This window comes from Phalacrocorax aristotelis, chromosome 3 (assembly GCF_949628215.1).
Source record: "Phalacrocorax aristotelis chromosome 3, bGulAri2.1, whole genome shotgun sequence".
NCBI classification, from domain to species: Eukaryota; Metazoa; Chordata; class Aves; order Suliformes; family Phalacrocoracidae; genus Phalacrocorax; species Phalacrocorax aristotelis.
This window is the reverse complement of record NC_134278.1, coordinates 94,337,252-94,355,954: the sequence shown is the minus strand read 5'-3', so window position 1 is coordinate 94,355,954 and position 18,703 is coordinate 94,337,252. Positions and strand designations below refer to the sequence as shown.

The window sequence follows — 18,703 nt, the reverse complement described above, 5'->3', positions numbered from 1 at the left end:
GAGTTTTACTTCAGAAAACTCACTAGGACTTCTGCTAAAAAATTTGGGCCAACGAAGAGAATCTTGTTTAGGCACAACATTTTCATGTTAATTACTTCTGGCAACATGCAGTCATCTGTGACTTCTGCCCACGCAAATGCAATGGACCTCAAGCCTCTTTGAAGGAGTTCAAGATCTGTACGCTGCTAATAGGAGTCTTCAGAGGCTTGGATGATAGTTGGATCCCTTGTCCCTTTTGGTGGTGAGAAGAGAAACATGCAAGGCTGTCAGACAACATAATCTTTCTTTCCTGAAAATGGGTCAGAGCTGGAGTACCAAATGCTACTAGTAATGGTGCCGCTACTGCTAGCAGACTCCCTGGGGCTCTGCTGCAGCCTTGCTTCTGGTTTCCTACATTCTGGAGCATCTGAGCTATACGGAAAAAGCTTTATGTACCTTCTCACAGACGCAGACTGAAGTCAGTAATCTATCTCTGGAAAGTCCTTTACCATTTACCTATAGCATAGCTGTTGACAGCAGCATGGGCTTAGGATGATCACCAAGGTAAGGTGTACCCAATCACATGTTAACTACCTGCTCTCCTGAACTGAACTCCTGGAGCCCTATAAAAATTACAGGGTTATTCAGTGTATTTGTTTCTAGCTTTCTTTTTTAAAAGTGAGAGTGTTACTCACTTCATGTTTACTTGATTTAAAATTCACAAATAATTAATCTGCTTTTGTATGGAAATTGAAGTTCAGTTAAAATCTCCAAAGTCAGTCCCTTAAAATTAGCTCACTAAAACTAAAGATGTACTGGATTGTAAGAACATCTAAACATGTTTTGTATAGAAAGCACAGTTAATTGCATGGAGGGTTATTATTCCTGAGTAGTCAGAAACCAATGGATTTTGTTCAATGCACTTCAAGAGTTTGGAGCTAGCGGATCTTGTCATATACACTCCCCTTTTACTTCGAGGTTCAAAGAAGAACATCAGCTTTCTGTTTTTTCAAGCTTCCAGTTGGGTTTCTCAACTCCACAACTTGCCAATGAACCGAAGTGTTTCATTTCTGCTTGCACACGGTACTCTCTCTATGCACCCAGGGCAGGATATGGCTGTCAAGGATGGGGCTAACACTCAGCTAGCTCTGGTCCCAGATGTTGGTCTGCTGAGTTCCCTGTGCTCACTTTGAGTTCTTTAAAGCTATGAAAAATTTTTACTGTGAAAACTTTTTTTAAGTTCTCAGAAAATAGTTTTTATTAGCTGTATAGTATGATGACTGTTAAAATTTCAATGTACATTTTAGATTTATTTCTCTTTTAGAAAAGATTTGAATAGAATATCTCAACTTTTGTGCCCACTCTAAGAAGTGCTGGCTTGGCTTTTATCTGCATAACTGCTTTGGACGAAGGCTGTTACAGAGGGGATTAAACAGAAGAGCTTTTTGCAAACATTCTTGCTGCACTGAGGCTCAAGGGTAATGTAATCTGAAGGGAGCCCCAGGATTGCTGAGGGATGGCAGTTCTCAGCTGAGATGACTAGCCACTGTTGTGTGGTCCCCAGAGAGCACACCCACCTGAAAAGCGTTAGTTGTACATCCATGACTGATGAATCTGGCCCGGGGTCTGGGCAGCACTGTGTATTTTAATAGCGAGGTCCAGTTGTAAACTCCTGGCCTGGAGGATTATGCTCTGTGAAGTGCAGGTCCTGGGAAGGTGATTTTCAAGTGCAGGTGCTGTGCTGCCAGGACTTGCTGTCTGACTTCCGTTCATTCTTGGCTTCCCCAGAAATGGCAGTTTTTGCCTAGAGTGGTCCTGCTCTTGCAAGATGCTCTTGCCTCTTCTTCTGAAGTGAACCTTCTTCCTTCCTTTGATTGTACTGTTTGTTTGTTCCCATCCTGTCCTTGCTGTCACCTTTCATCTCCTCTGATGACACAGACCATGGATGGATGCTGCCTAGAAGCCCCTTTGACGCTGAACGTGAGTCGGATTTCTTGGGATATGCGGGATAATTAGATACGAATGTGTACAGATGAAACAAAACAAGTTTCAGAAAAAGCTCATTAAAACCCTGGTGATCAACAAGGCTGATTTCTACATACAGGTTATTCACTTTTGACGAGGGTATGGTCAGATCAGCTTGTGCCTTGTGACAGTGCTGGAGAGTTAGTTGCTTCTAAGCAGGTAAATTTTGTCCTACAGCAAAGACATGCCTTGGCCCTGTGCTGCACGTGCTTTGGCCATTTTGATGTGAAGGATGGCAGGGCTGTATATATTCCTGATGAGGGCAGGAGTAACTTCAGTGGGGTCCAATTTTAACTGACCTGTTTGTGCTTCTCTAATTACATGATTATTTTAAGCAGGAATTATTCTTGTAAAGCTGCACTAAAATTGCACGGGCAAATTTCATTACATGTTAAAAAACCTAAACTAGTGCAGGATTGGCATATACTCTTGATGAGGTAGAAGCCGATTGTAGATAGTGTGCAATGGGTGCAGCTGAACCTACTGTGGCAGTTTGAAATTGCGCCATTCAGCCTCATGTGGGCATTGACAGAAAAGTTCAGACAAGCAATGCCAGATGTTGGTTGTGGACCCCAGTAAGTGCCTCTGCCTTTCCACTCAAAAGGACTGCAGTGATTTTTTTTTTTCTCTGGTTGAGCAGTGATGTTCTTTAGCCCTTTTGCTTTAAGCCTCCTCTGTCAATGGCTAATGCCTTGAAAGGGAGACCTCTGGACCTTCCTTCTGTCAGTGTACAAACCTATTTTAATTCTCCCTGTTGCTAGTTCAGTTCCTGGGCTGTCTTTCCCCCTTGTATAAAGCAGGGTTGGCTGTACTTCAGCTCTGTAAAGACCTGCATTGTTCTCTGTGGAATTGCTCATCACAACTGGTTATTCCCTTAAAAAAAGCATCTTTAGGTGTAGGTGACATCAGAGGACCTGGGTAGTATTTGCTTCTGTGGACAGGACCAAACTGTTCTCCTATTCCCTCAGTGTGTCAGTGTACTTGATGCTGGAGCCAGCCCCAGTGATACTGCAAAATGGTGGTTCAAGACAGCGTTGCCAGGGTTGCAGTGGATGAGGAGTTCACTTAAGGCTGGGTGGGACTTCCCTGTATCATGACATGGCTCTGAGGCATGCTGTGTTGGCTATGAGTGCTGGTAGGTAGCTGGTGGGGCCTAGCTTTTTTTATCTACTGTAGCACACACCAGACTGAATAGAGGAATCCTGGAGATGCTGGGCTGCTGCTCTGGTACAGGCTTTGAGGGGAAGAATGCTGTATCTGCAGTGATGCTTCTCTTATGTTCGTTTGGTCCAGAGAGCAGCTCTGAGCATCTCCCATGCAGTAGCAGGCAGGACTGCTACTGTTGGGCTGGGCATCCCTGGCCCTGCAGCTGCTGGAGATATGGCTTGTGTTTGTGAGGCTAGGTGCTCTAAGCATGTCAGATATTCTATGCAGCTTCTAAGATTCTGGATAGTTGCTGGGTCTCCCCTCACATCAACCTCTGTGCCTCCACCCCCTCTACCACATCTGGGCTGATCCTGCCAGTTACGATAAAGAGCAATGGTGATATAGAATCTCTGATTGATCTTTTGTATCTTACATGAGGGAAGAGTAGGCAAATTGCGCCCAAGGAATTGCTCTAACAAAAGACGCTGTGCTTTTGTACCTGGGTAGCAGTGTTCTTCGGCCTCCCTGGGGGAACAGCTTCCTCTGCCTCTTCTCCATAAGAGATTATCCTGAGGAAGGGATTCACCTCTCCTTTGAACTGGCAGCGTATTGATAGCTGCAAACTGAGCACCAGCGAATATAACATGCTACTAACAAGCTGATGAATGCTTTGGGGGCCTTGGCTTCTCTGGGTTTGTGTTTTGTTCTTTGTCCTTGGTAATTTGGCTTGGTTTAATCTTTTAGATGCTTGCTTTTTGGTCCTAGGAACTGAAGATAATGTGACCTAGACAGGCTGCTGTGCTGTCCTTCCCTTCAGGCATTAGGGTGGGTTGTCTGATGCCTTGACAGCATTTCTGTTAAGGAACTGCCAGATATTTCTGAACTAGTTTTTTCCTGAGTGGTACTCTATTGGTATGTCTAGATCCTGGGCCTTTAGTTAAGTTTGCTCCCCTGATGTTGTCCCTTGACTTTTGTCCTTCTCTTAAAAATTGTAGCTGGCTAGAATTTGTCACTTGCAGTCTTATTGCCTGCCCTTCTTAACCACTTTCTCCATGTTAGAGTCAGGTTCAGAGGCATCCCCTCATGGCTGTTTTCAAAACTTTTCAGTATTATTCTGGGCTTGGGCTAGCTTTTATTTCTTTTACAGGCTTCTTTTACAGTTTGATCAGTGAACCAAAAAAGCCACATTTTTTTCTTTTCTGCTTCAGTTGGCTGGTGCAGAGTTGCCTGTGGACTGGTCCCAAGTTATGTGCACTGGCACATGTTTTTCTAACTGGCCATGTAGAAATGCTGGGGGCAACTCATTTCAGAAACATTTAACAACCTCCTGTATAAAATCAGAGTACTTAGAAAGAAAACAAGGACACTGCATCTGAACATACAGGTTTGACTTGGCCAGCACAGGCCCAGATGATGGGCAAAAAGGAGCGCCTCTGTTGCACCAGGTGACTTTGTGTGCGCCTATCATGCAGGAAATCCTTCACTTCAGCCACAGATTCCCACGGGTTTGTGGGAAGGATTGTATGACAAACAACCTGTCCCTCCATTTCCCAAGTTCTCCAATAGGTGCTCTGGTGCTCCGGTGAGCACTACGAAAACGTGCCTTAAAGAGGATAAGTGGTTGGTTGGGTGTTGAATTTTTCATGTATATTATGAATTCAAATTGTCTTAGCTAGGGTGTCTTTGGATGGCTGCGTGTTCCCCATGTGGCTGTAACACAGAATGCGGTGGGGAGGCACACCAAGTTATGCATGGACCCTCTTGCTAGACGAAATGTTTGCCATGATAGCTCCTGGCTCTGCTTGCAGCTTGCTGAGATGCTGGATTGGGCAGTGATCCTTGGAAAGAATGTCCTGTTCCACTGGGACTGCAGCTGGAAGTGAGCAGCTCCAGGTGCATGGAGCGTCATCTGCTTAGTCTGTGTGCTGCTTTCTGGAGTCCCCAGGGGCCTGTCAGCCTGTGAGTAACTGATGCTGCTGAGCCCTAGCTACAGCACCTTTGAGAGCAGGGACTTTGCTCACTGGCACAAATGACTGCAAGCAGCAGCTGCCTGCATGCTTTGTCTGGGAAGGTTCTCAAGGGACTCTGCCCTTGCTCTGGCCTGCTGGAGCTCAGGCTGCTCCCTGGACACAGCTCCTCTATCTTTGCAGGGCAGGCAGTCCATGCTTCTTGATGTTGTGCCTGATGTTACAGGGGTGGACTGGACCCCAAGGCACTGTTCTGTTGCCAGGGTTTTCTGGTAAATACCATGGTAGCCCTCAGCTAGGGATCTAGCATGAGCCATAGCAACGTGTACAGCCTTCTCACTTCTACTCCAGCCACATGGGTTGTGTGGCATCTCTGCCTCAGAAAAGCATGCGTGGTTGGGTACAAACAGCCTGGCAGCTTTGGATTGCAGTGGTGTGACAAGATGGATATCTCTGCCAGGAGGGGTTATTTCTGAAGCTGACTGACAAGGAGAAGCAGTGCACACTAGAGTGTTTGCAGGCGTCTCTGTGCTAAAAGGAAAGCTGCTCTGTAGCACCAGGTAAGCTGCAGCCCCTTGCCATGTGGTGTGTGAGATAGCTCTGGTATGTCTGTGACAGTGACAGGTTGGAGCAGCTGACACAGTGTTTCTAGGCAGATCTCAGGATTTCCATTCCACCCTCTGATCTTGCTTTTGACACTGAATCCGCAGGGTGATTGTTCTCCTGTGATTTTAATAACTTTCTTTTCATAGCTTCACCACTTTTCAAACAAGGGCCCTTGTGGCGTGTGTGGTCAGCACAGTGGCCTCACTGGTCTAGATTAAGGGGTTAAGACACCTGTGTATCAGAGGGGTTAAAAATCTGTTGGGAAACTCCATGAAGAAAATTTAAGCTCTCTTTTAGTCAGCCTGGATCCCTTTTGTTTCCACCTGGGCAGTAGTCCACAGAGACCCAGAGGTCTGGGGTGGTGGGTGAAAAGCGGTGCTTTCAGCAGTGCTGTAGTATGAAGGTACAGGTGGGTACCAAATTACAAACTGGTTAAAAGGAAAAGATTTAAAGCAAAACTAGTGGGGAAAGCTGTGAACAGAGGCGGAATACATCTGGAAGACAGCACAGCAGCTTTGTTAAAATAGTAGCGTTCCAGCCTGTGCAGATCCTCAGGATGATAATACTAGGCCATGATGCTTTGGTAGAGCATTTCTCTGTTTCTGAGTTTTTCTAGCACAGAGCAGCATGACCAGACTGTAAAATTACATTATGAGGTGCTGGGTTTGTATTTGATTTGAATCAGATTAAATGATAGCAGGAAAATAATTTGTTGGGAAACATGCTGTTCCCAAGAGTATTTTAGTCTTTTGTCTTAGCTTTTGAACCTGTCGGACAACTTCATTTAGTATTTATGGAAGAGAAGAAGGAGAGAAGTTTAAAAAACACATCACTGGGTATAAGGAGGCTGCAGAGAAGTCTCACAAGCAGCAAAATGTGTAAATTCAAATTTTGAAGGTGCAGCCCCATCAGAGCAGAGCTGGATGTTCTCTGTCTTGTCATTGGCACCTGTTCTTTGTGTTTTGCATTAGTGTGGTTATGTTGCCTACTTGGCCAGGCTGGAGGTCTGTGAAGCAGAGCTGTACTGTGTGCAGGAGGCATTTAGTGCAGCTTTACAGGCAGACATGGAGCTGTGATAAAACAGTAGCAGCCTGGCTGGTAGCTGTGCTGGGTCCAGGGCTGTGCCAGTGCCATTAGAGATGGAGCAGCTCTTCCCCGGAGTGGCTTGGCTCAGAAAGAAAGTGTTTAACAGCACAGAGGAAAGCTGGATGTGCAGAATGCTGTAGTTTGCCTCAGTGAACAGCAGTACCCGCCTTGACTCTCCATACTTGTAGGTTCAGTCCCTGATTAGTCATATGCTTTGCTGGGCAGAGCTCTATATTGAATTCTGTCTGGAGAGAGGACTTACTAGGAAGGAGGGGCAGGAATAGCCCTGACAATGTTGACAGGCTGTAGCAGTCTGTTTCCTGTTGCCCAGGTTCTGCGCTGACTACATTTGCAGACAGTGCTCATCCTGCCTGGGAGTTGGTAGTGCTGGATAGGCCTGATGCCACAGCAGGAGCTGCTGTTTCCTCCCACAGTGGGACCAAGTGCATTGGCAGGAATGACCCCTAAGATCAGGGTAGGAAGGATGCAAGTCTTGTGTGTGATTTGCTCTCCAGGCTGGCAAAGCATGTGGGAGCTCTCAGTCCACAGCAGGGATGGGCCAGGAGGTAGCATTTCTCAGGAGGAAGCAGTGCTCAGGTCAAGCTGTGGCATTTGGGTCATATGTTGACTTCAGCTGTCTCTTTGTCTGCTCTATACAGTGCCCCACACCGAGCCATCCTGGAAATGAGCATAGCAGCAAGCACTTGTGTCCTAGACACAAGTCCACAACAAAAACAGGTAGTAGGCCAGAGTGGTCCACTTCTTTTCAAGGCTGCCTGTATTGCTGAGTCCAAAACTGAAGTTGTCTGTAGCTATGGAGCCTGCAAGGACAGTTGTGCTTAGCGAAATCTTTCAGGGAATAGAAAGGGAGCATTTAATCATATAGGCTTATCTTTGATTTGCCTCCACCATGGCATTTGCATCGGTCTGAGGAAGCAGCATCTGTCTTGTTTAGAAGCAATTTGCATGGAGAGATGCTGAAATATACTTGCCCGTGTGACAAAGCATGTCCAAACCTCAGAGGACGGCTCAGCAGCCTTGAGAAGGAAAGCAGTCAGCTGCAGGGTCTGACCAGTGGGAATCCCAGGCACTTTTGCTGGGTTGAGAGTGTCACTGCTGTCTGTGCTTAGTGGGGATGCTGAAGAACAGGGAATACGCCCTGATTTGGTGTATGGCATTGGCCAGGCATTTGTGTGAGCACGCTGTTTTTCCATTGCAGCCAGGCCTGCATTGTCCTGATTTGGGATGCTGTGACCTCTGCAGTGGCACTGAAGAAGCTGTGCATCCTCATGCCCCTGCTTCATTGCCCTACTGCTTGGAACAGCCCACCCTTCCTCACTATGCCATAGGCAGCAAACAAGCAGAGGGATCTTGATGTTAGCTGTCGTGCTGAACAGCAATTCTTTCATTAGAAATGCGGTGTTATGAGTAGTTCGGATGATCCATGTGCACTGCCTGTGTGTTAACGTTTTGGCAGCACAAAAGCAGCTGAAAGCCTGTAGTAGATGTAGGTTTTTGGGAGGGGGGAAAAAAAAAAAAGTACTATGCACCCTGAGCACAGCACTGCTGATGGTCTATCTGCTTCTCCTCCTGTGACTCCCTGTGTTTAGGGCTGGTGTAAACTCAATGATGCATCTTGGCTGATCTCTTAGCAAAGATGTTTCAAAAGCATAACCTATTAAAACCTTGTGAAGGAAACATAGTGGCTGGTCCAAGAACGGTTTTGGCTACAGTGTGGCTACAGTGATCAGACACCAGGTTTGAAAGCCCGGGCGAAGAAAGTGATTTTGCACATCATGTTAAGTATTTAGAAAGATTTTTATATTCTTCTAGAAAAAAATCCAACAGATCTCTTCTGTAATGCTGAATGAATCTTATGTCTTCCAGGCAAAATCAATGAATCCATTGCCTGGCTGTCTCAATCTTCCCTCACACCTGGCTGCTTCCACATAGGTATCAAGCAGCTCTGATAGCTGTTGCTGGTGATCACTAGTAGCTCCTGCTGCTGGCTGAGGCATGGACACGGTCACTCTGTGTTCTCCTCCCTCCTCTGAGCCTCCTTATCTTATAGGTGCATTTCACCCAGCCTGGTATATCTGTTATGCCATGTCCTAACTGTTGTGTCTTTTTGGGGTGTGACCTGCTCTTTCCCGTGCATCTGTTGTGAGTGACTGTGCTGTCTCAGTGGTATTGCAATACTATGAAATAGATATCTGGACACAGAGGAGTGCTAAGAGCTTGTGGTGGGAGAGCAGGCTGTTCCCAGGAGGCCTCTGGGTGGCAGTCAGAGCTCCTGGGCAGACACATCTGTGATCCCTGCAGTGGGAAAGCTGCTTCTGAGTGTGTTTAATAGAGCAGCAGGGTGCAGCAAGCTCAAGGGCAAGTCACTGACCAAACCAGAGCTGTTCTGAGATTGTCCGCCCAGAGATTAAAGAGTTAGGCACTCTTCCAAGGCCTGATCAGAGCAGGGCATGGCTGATAAATGTACATACACGGTGAGATGGTGATGTTCCATGCTATTAAAAATGGACTGCCCAGTCAGATGAGAACAGCAGGGGCTGTTGGGGTGGGCTTTCTCTCCTGTGAGGATAGGAAAAATGAAAAAAATGAGGTGCACCAATTCGGTACCGTGGTGCTGAGGTCCCATTTAATGTGCTGCACTGGCAGGGCCTGCACTGGCCTCTTTGAAAAGAGGCTGCAGCCTGTCTTGAATACCCATCCCAGGGGGCTTGTGCTAGCCAGGACAGAAGGCCGTGAGGAGGACTATGGGCAGCTGCAGGCAGCCAGCCAGCCATGAAGACAAAGAATGATGGACGTATCTACTTGCAGAACACTGTTTTCTTCCCTTTGCCTCCCATTTGCCCTAACTGAGGAAGCTGTCTTGCTCTTGGTAATGTATACCCTGCTCACACTGGCATTTTTTGTTGTTCCCAGCATGCCATTGTCTTCTGTCCTCCCAGACAGTGCAGCCAACTTGCTGCTGCGGGGAGAAGAAACCCCTTCTCAGCACAGGCTTTATGTTCCTTTGCTGTTATAACCCTGAGAGACAAAAGGAAGAAGAGTGTCAGCTGGTCCTCCAGAATGTCTGAGCTTTGGCCTGGGGTTTGGTCTGTCTAGAGACACTTGGAAGGAGGTGCGATTATAGGGGGTACCAGGAATAGTCACATGGGAAAACAAGCTGGATTTCATAAGGGGGGCAGAGCCATAAGCTGTGAAATACTTTACAGGAAATGAGGGGACGTAGCAACTTGGCGAATTTTGTCTTCCCGTCCCTCATGCTTTGGGATTTCCTTTGGGTAGGTCACCTGGGAATTGGGATGACTCAAACGTGCTGCAATTTGCAGTAACAGAAGTCTGCTCTGGATCCAGCAGCAGGACAGATGTGTGCTATTGGTAGCAAGCTGCTGTCAGCCAGGATGCTGGGAAGCCAAAATGCCTCCCGTGTGGCAAGGAGAGGATTGCTGGTCAGCACCAGGGCTGTTGTGCTGCACACCACCTTGTGTAGCTCAGCTGGGGGACCTGATACACAGCAGGTATTTGGTGGCCCTGGCCCTAGCTCTTTCCTTGGGGACCCCAGGAGGGTGCTGTCATGGCGTTTGGCCTCTGTGTCCCTACTATATTACACCACCTCAGTGCAGCATGCTTTACATGCCCTTCCCAGGCTGCAGCAGTTGCAGCTGCTGGAGGGCAGAGAGGCAAGAGTGCTAGCATGCCTTGCGTGCTCTGTCATGCTTTCCCTTGGGGAGGCTCTCAAAGCAAGCTGACAGGCTTCATCCCAGCTCATCTTAAAGCATGTAATTGGCCCGCCTACCCATGCTGATGCCTGAGCTGCAGAGCCTGATGAAGAGCCTGCTGCTGTCCTAGTTCATAGCTCCTGTTTGCTGGCAACAGGGACTTGGTTTCTGAAAGTGGAGTAGGTCTCTCCTCCCCTCTGCGTGCATAAGTGGGGTCTCATGCATACATATCACTTTTGGCTCGGCGAGTGTCTTGACTTCAGAGAGCTGTGTCTGAGAGATTCTGGGCAGTATCTCACTGCTCGCACCCCATTTGTGTGCTCTTGCCTTGGTACCTGCTTTGGCCACTGTCAGAGGTTAGCTGTTGGGCTGGGGACCCCTCTGATCAGAAGGAATAAAGATGCTTTCACAAACTGCTCGGTGAGACTAGCCAGTCTGCAGGGCGAGGTGCAGGGCATCCCTATTGCCCGGGTTGTTTGGTCCTGGCTGGCTGCCTTCTGCCCTCTAGTGGGAAGCTTTGCAGGAAATAGGTGCTGCACAGCAATTGAGTAGGGGTGCAGGAGTGTCCCGTACCTTGTGAGCCCCACTGAACATCGGGTATCTCTCCAGAAGCCCAGTCTCTGTGGTGGATATCACCTTGAACGGCAAACCTGAGCTGTGAAAGTCAGGAAAGATACTGAGGAGCTGAAATACTGCTGCTATTGGAGGCTTAGCCCACGACTGCATCTACTAAGGGTAGTAGTGTTGACAAGGTTGTGTGGAGGGCCAGTGCCTGAAAAGGTGGGTGTGCCCTAACATTTGTAGGTGGCATGGGAGCTACAGGCAAAACCCAGGGAGCCTGGCTGCTGCCACTTGAAGAAATCGGTGCAAATGTTCAGGAGAATTATTCTGCCCAGAGAATGAGCTGTCACTCACTGGAGGTCAGTAAGCCAAGCACTGAAGAGCGCAGGGTGCCAGCAGAAAAAGCATACCATGTCTGCTTAAAAGTAGTGTGAGGGCTGCTATTAAGGTTTTCTGTCCCGTTAGTGGCCACATGTACTATACAAAGAGCCCTCATTGCTGCCTCGCTTTACAGCCTAGCCTTTACTTTCCATGTACGATCCCAGTAGAAGTCCTCCTCAGTACATCTGCCTCCTCAATGCCTCTGTCCTGTGCAAAAAGAGATGTCTGAGGTTCGTTGCTTACACAGAGCTCAAGCCACTTTTCTGCCTGGCACCTTTGCCAGTTTGTGGATAAGTTTTGGGTAGGTGTGCAGCTCCAGTTTTGCAGGGTGCTTCTAATGCTGCTATTCCCAACTGTGGCCTCTCTTCACTAGTTGCTCTCAGGCTTATGGGCAAAACACAGGCTCTAACCTGCTCCTCCTGTACTGTGCACAGATGTATTTTCATCCCATTTTCCTTCCCTCTCTACCAGCATTAGGAACTGTACCTCTGATTTGTATCCCCCTGGCATCAGGTGCTTTAGAGTTGTGTGGCATTCACTGAAACATTGACCTTGAGATACAACAGTAAAACTAGCCACTGTGTGTGTCATCTGTGAGCAGCAGTCACCTGTTGGGACAGGAGGTTGGATGAATTTGCAAACAACAGCTGGAGCCAGTGCTTTGCTGCTGGCATTGAATTTCATAAAATGCCTGTGTTCCAGGAGCTTTGCTTTTCAAGATGAACTCACAGGCCAGGCTGGTGACAGCATTATAAGTGTTTCATCAGACTTCAGGACAAAAACTCCAAATTAATCATTTAACTAGAAGAAGGAAACAGCTGGGAAGCTGCAACCTGCAGCAGGAAAAAAATGTGCCTAGAATGATGCTTTGGGGTGTTTTCAAAGTATGACTTTAGAGTCTAAGAACATAGTCCAGAAAACTGCATACTTTAGAAAATTTCACCTTTGAGGTTTTAATGCTATCAGACAGTTAACGCTGTGAGTTCCTGGGTTTTCTTCTTTCTTGCTTCTCCCCTCTGATGTCTTATTTTGATGTAATTGCTTGCAGTTCAGAAACCCAACTTTGAAAGTCAGTGCTTGCTTGCCAAGGTGAGTGAGAATGTGTGTCTGTGTGTTGGAGCACACCTGCGCTTGCTCCTTAGCTGAGGTGGTGCTGTCAGGATGCCTGTGTTTGTGTGTATGTGCGCATGCTCCTTTTTGTTACCATCATCTTACCTGGGGGTGGTGGCAGTGACGGGTGTGTGAATGTGTGTGTACATGTACTCCTGTTTGTTACCTCCTCGGCCAGCAGCAGTGGTGAGGCGTGTACTCCTGCTTGGGACCAGCTTGAATAAGGAGGCAGAGCAGAGTGAGTGAAAAGTAAGAGCTGCTTTATTTTGTTGCATGTTTAAAAAGCCGTAATCAGGAAAGGGGATTTTTGGCTGACTGATGATCCCAGTTAGTGATGGAAGGGTGGCAGCATTTTTGAAGATAGTACCAGGAAATTGTGAATACCTCTCACCAGTAAATAACCAGTAGTGGAGTATAGAAGTACTGGAGTTCCGGGAGGCTGTCAGACTATCCTGTGGGAGCTCATTTTCCTTGTTGCTGTCAGTCACTGTTGCTGGTAGGGTGTTACACAGTCATGTTCGCCACAACTCAATATAGAGAAAGCCCTTGCAGTAGTTTGACAGCTCAAGAGCAGTTGCTACTTACCCTGTTTAATTACATGGGCAAGTAGATCCAGATTTGTAACTTATCAACCAAAAAGTTCAGTGATTTGGGGCCCACAAAATGATCAGTTGTGGGCAAGACCATGGGGTAGTTGTGGTGGGATTTGTCTGAAGTATTTGGTGAGGTATGCCATTCTGATCACTGTGGATTGATCCCGTCCATTAGAGGTCTGCAGGGATTAGTGTGAGACCCACTGCTGTCCAGCACTGGCGCTAAACACCTAGTGGTGACACAAATCTGGGTGATGCAGGGATTGGTTAAGTAACAGATCAAGAGGGTCATCAGGGACAGCCAAGCTGCTGAGGAGCACCCTTTCAAAAATTCTGTGCTCTTGTGCTGCAAATAAGTATATTTAGACTCCCGAACATGCATGCTAATCCCTGTGGAAAGGGTAGTAGTATTTTAGAAAGCACTGTTCTGAGAAGGAGTTGGAGTTGCAGGGTACAAGCTATACCTGAGCCAATGAGATCCTTGAGTGCTGCGGCGGGTGGAAGGGAGCGACCACCTTCCTGCATGTGGTATGGGAAAGACTAGGGGCAGAGTACAGGAACTCCCACTGGGTAGAAGATATTTTGAAACTGGAGAGGGATAGAAAGAAAAGAAAGAAGCTTTAAAGTGCCTTATCGGAGATAAAAGAGCAGCCCAAGTGGGCAGAGCTGATCAGTATGCATGTAGTCTTCCTCGAGGGAAAATACCAGGTACTGACAGAAATCCTGATTGCCTCAGAGAGGAGCATGAAGAGCTAATGAGTGGACTAGTTTGGATAAGGAGTCTTTTTACAATTATAAGACCTGCCAAGTAGAATTATAATCTTTCAATATCCTCAAATTAAGACTGGTTATATCCTTATGGAAGTTTTAAGCTTTGGAGGATAACTTTTCCACACAGGTAACTATCATGACTGTATCAGTGCTTGTATGGAAAATTTGAGTAGATGTTCTGTCTTTGGCTTACATATTCAAGCCTCATTTCTCTCTGTGGCTTGTTAGGGACTAGGGACAGTCAAAGTTAGCAGTGGTTAGTGAATTGTTAAGCTTAGCCTTGTTGCAAGCTTTTCCTTAGTACACCTGGTGTAGTTGCTGTAGCCCACCTTTCTGGCCAGCACTCAGTCCTGTCCTGCCTGCCCTAGAGGCTTGTCTTTGACCACGGTCTCTGCAGCTCACTCCTAACCTTGCCTAAGCATTTCTGGGGAGCAATAAGCCTGCCCTAGATGGTAAGATTTCTCCCTTCCTACAAGCAGAGGCTTAGAGGGGAAGGGTGGACAGAGATGGGATCACCGACTGCAGTGCTGAGGTGCACAGGGTACAAGGTCTTAGGGGACTATGGCCCTGGGCTTTGGCTGAAGGAATCCAGGCCATCTGGCAGAGGCGGGCAGAGCTTGCCTGCACTCCCAGATTCCTGACTTCTCTACTGTGCTCTGCTGTCCAACGTCAAAGGACTGAGCAGCAGGGTTGCAGTCACAGTCCAGCAAATGTTCTGCACAGTTAAAATAATTTTAACAGAGAGAGGAGGGGTGTGGTAGGACTTGAGCGTTTTCTAAGTCCTAAACCTGTCCTGCAGTACGGCTGTCTGTTCTTCCCTTTCAAATACTGGTTTCACCTCTGGCCTGTTCTACACTGTTCCTCTATGTTAGCATAGCAAGAGCAGGTTTTTTTCCTTCTTAAAAAAAAAAAAAAAAGTAGGGCGGGGAATAGATTTGGCCCTCAGAGAGGACAGTGTATCAGTGGAAAGGTATTTGGTAGTGGCCTGTCTGTTCTCCAGGAAGGGTGGCCTTGAGTCTCAGGTACAGCACACTGATATCCATAAAAGTCCAGGGTACCACTGGCTACAGCAACGCAGCTTTGAGCGTGGAACACAGAGGCTAGCTAGCAAAACATGAGTGCTGGTGTTGCTTGTTGTAAAAACGCATCTGGCCTGTGCTCCCTGACGCGTAGTTCCTCACAAGTAGTCTCCATGGGAGTCCTGCTGCAAGCTGCTAGGCAGGAGGTCGGGGTGGCTGGCTGTCTCACAGGCACTGACTAATCCTTCCAGCAGCAAAACTAGCTCTTCCCACTCAGCCTCAGGCTCCTTCATGGGTTTTTCCTGGAAGTGAAACCATGGGTTTTACCATGCTGAGTCCCCAGGATTTGAGGTTGTCAGGGTGGCTTTTCTGTATGAGGCTTCCTGCAGGACTGCTGCCTCCCAGCTTCCTAAGTCAGCTCTGTGTGGTACTGCACAAGAGAAGATCTGAGTTGTGAAGTCTGCATGGGAACGTTTGCCTTACCTAAGTCCAGGATAACAGTGGATTTAAGTGCTTTGGTTTATAAATAAACAGCACATTTGGCCAAGGTAGATTTAAGCAGAGCTGGCAACAGCCCTGCTTGGGAAGGGATCTCTTTACCACATGGCCTGCTGTTGGACTTCCTGTTGCATGCTAATCCCTTAAGCCTGCTTTAGCTCTGTTAATTTTCCTTCTTTCCTTTTTCCCCAATGGACTGTCTTGGTGGTGCATGAATGCCAGTGTTCCTCAGCCAAGCTTGTGCCTGTGGCTGGGCCAAGCACCCAGGCTGCCTTCCGAGCACCGGGTACCATGTGGCAGGGCGCCAGGGATGGTGGTGCCTGAATGTGTCCCATTCTCTCTGTCTTACAGGCTCTGCAGTCTACGCCTGAAGAAACTCACAGTGCTGAAAGAACTGGACAAAGAGCTGAGCTCTGTGCTTATCGCTGTGAAGATTCAGGTAGGCTCCTCTCCTTGCTGCTGCCTGATGGCAGCAAGCCCATCCTTGTGCCCTCCGTGAAGTGCTGGTCTGCATGTCCCTTGCCTTGTGCCAACCCCTTGCTTCTGTCTCAGTTTGCACCTTTGGGGAGATTTTGGCTCTCAAGCAGGTAGGAATGTTGCCCCAGGGACAGCAGCAAGCTGCCTGGTGCTGGTTTGTATCAGGGATGAATTTGGTTAGGCCTCTGCTCTGGGGCAGAGTGCGTCTTGCTTCCCTGCCTGCCTCAGCCAAGACCCTCCTCTTGAGCTGCTGTTCAGTTTAGCATCCCCTATAACACCATTCCTGACCCTTTAGACAGGCTCAGTGCTATGTGGTTTCTGGCAGTGCCCTCCATCTGGATCCCCTCTCTGGGGAGTGAAGGATGGGAAGGAAAAGGTACAAGGGATCAGTGGCTCTGTGCATGACTTCTGCTGACATTTGCATGCTGTGTGATCTCACTGCTGCCTCTGCTGTCCCCTCCCTTTCTCTGTGCATCCCTGCTAGGCCTGGTGCCTCTACTCTGAACCAGGCGGAGGGGAGAGGATCTTTGTTACCAAGGAGAGAGGGAGTTTGCCCCCATCCTGGTATGTGTGATCCTCCCCTCTCCCTCTCTGCAGCTGGTGGTGAAGAGATGGGTCCCTGTGGGTGCAGGCACATCCTTCCTACCTGCCAAAGGACAACATGGAAGCAAGATGCCTCTTGAGTATGCCATCCTCACCACAGCTTCCCTAACCCAGCTGCGATGCTGGTGTCCTCCTTCGTTCTTGTCAGCTGGCAGAAAAGCTGCTGATCCCATTGAAAGAACTGCGGGGCAGGAGCTCAGCAGCTTTGCACTCCACAGAGCTCTTTGTACCGCACACATTAGGATCTAAATCCTGGATTAGTGCTGGAAGCTGCAGCATTAGCGGAGCTCTGTGAACCGGGGTTTGCCTTCATGGCAGACCTGATTCACTTGCACAGAAGAAACTGAAAGCGAAATGTGTGAAATGTGGGGCCTGGAGCAAGGACAGCAGGAGGATGCTGTGGTCTACAAGCTATTGGTCAGTGTCCCACTTCACTGGCCTTTCCATCACTGTGTGTATGGTGCCATTCAGGACAGCTGAAAGCACTGGGCTTTCAGCCCTGAGACCCCCAAAACCTGTGCCCCTTTGGTGCAGGCTTTAGCAAGGGAACAACCTGGGCAGGAGAGAGCTGCTTGGCCCCTGGAAATGTGGGAGCAGTCATGGCTGGGCCACAGGTGCCAGCAGCACAGGACTGGGGGGCTGGGAGCCAACTAGGGGCTGTGGGTCCCACCTGGCTGGAAGGACTAGGCTGATCCCTCACTCCTCTTACCTCCTGCACTGTCAGCCCAAACTGTCTGTGCTTCTCTGGGCTGGGGAACCTTGGGCTCCCCTGCAGCTCCTTTATGCTGGGGCTACCCTGTGCTGAGCACGTATGTCCTCAGCTGCCCCCTCTCTCATGCACTGCAAATGTGAGGCTATGGAGGAGGCTGCACAGCGGTACTCCAGCTCTTTCAAAGAGATCGCCCCCATCCCTGCCACAAGCCAACCTTACACCCTGTTGGCAGAAGAAATTAGCAGGCCTCAGCGGTGTCTGAGGCCACAGGGGCTCTTCACTGTAGGGCTTCTTTCCCTGCCAGGGAACAGAGGCGGCATTTAGGGTCGTAATCTAAACATGGTTGCCTCCTCTCTGCATGGCCACATACCCATGGCTGTGTACTGGTGTAGACTCCCTGCAAAGCTGAAGGAAACTGGAGGATGATGCTTCTGCCCACATTACCCTGTGGCTCAACACTCATTGTGGGGGTGGGGTGTACTCGTGTGCCACCCCAGGCTGCTTCCACCTGCCTGACCAGACACCCTGGCAGGGTCAGGGACTGCTGAGCCTTCCTGGAAGGCAGATGGAAGCTGTAGGCAGCTTCAGCACAGCCTGCCTACAGAATGGCCTCAAACGTATCCATTCCTCCTGCTCCTCTCCTAGGTAACAGATGAGTCACCCTAGCAAGAAGCTGTTTGAAGGCTGCCCAGCAAGCACTGCTATCTCCATCTTTCGGATGGAAACAGATGATGCGTGTAATTCGTGGAGGACCTGCAAGTTCCCAAGGGGACAGCTGGGGACTAGTGGAAAGGGGAGCTACATTTTCTCTCATTTCAGTAGTAGCTCTCTTGGGTTAAGCAAGTTGCATGTCAGGAAGTTGCTGCTCTGAAAGGCAGGTTGCACGGGAACAATGCTCTGACCCTGCCTGAGTGGGGCTGGCACCAAGACAACAGCCCAAGCACGGGAGACAGTCTGCTCAATGAATGTACATGACCCAAAGGATAGTGTAAGCCTGTCTAGAATATCTGATCTCCTTCTCACAGTGATCAGGCCCTTCTGGTCTTAAAAGACAGCTTCAAAGTGTGGCATCTGCCGTTATCTGTTCCTTCATCTGAAAAGACCTCTGTCAAAGGACTAAGGGAGCTTTCATTGTCTACAGAACATACCCATTTCCCAGAGGTGGTTTTCCCAGAGGTGAATATTTAATTTTCAGTGGCTTCCAGTGAGGTGAAGTCTGAACTACAGTGAAAAAGGGGACTTAGTCTCCTATCACTTGAGTGGTTTTTAAACCCTTATCCCTCCTTATTTGTTTTAACAGACTGGAGATGTCACAGAGCATTTCCTTCTGTGTATTGTTCAGCATGGCATTAAGAGATTCAGATGTGCCTGGCTCAGCTCCATAATGGTGCAGATATCTTTCTTGGTGTCATAACAGATTATGGTGTGAAGGGAA

The 18,703-nt window shown here is 48.4% G+C and overlaps 1 protein-coding gene across 1 annotated transcript in view; it reads left to right on the top strand.

Moving 5' to 3' along the window:
* LOC142055083 (phosphofurin acidic cluster sorting protein 2-like) overlaps positions 1 to 18,703 on the top strand; it is a 69,813-nt gene that overhangs the window by 31,620 nt on the left and 19,490 nt on the right. Inside the window, exon 2 of the mRNA XM_075088537.1 lies at positions 15,828 to 15,915. Within this exon, the coding sequence (XP_074944638.1) occupies positions 15,828 to 15,915 (88 nt within the window). The remainder of the gene's footprint in view (positions 1 to 15,827; positions 15,916 to 18,703) is intronic.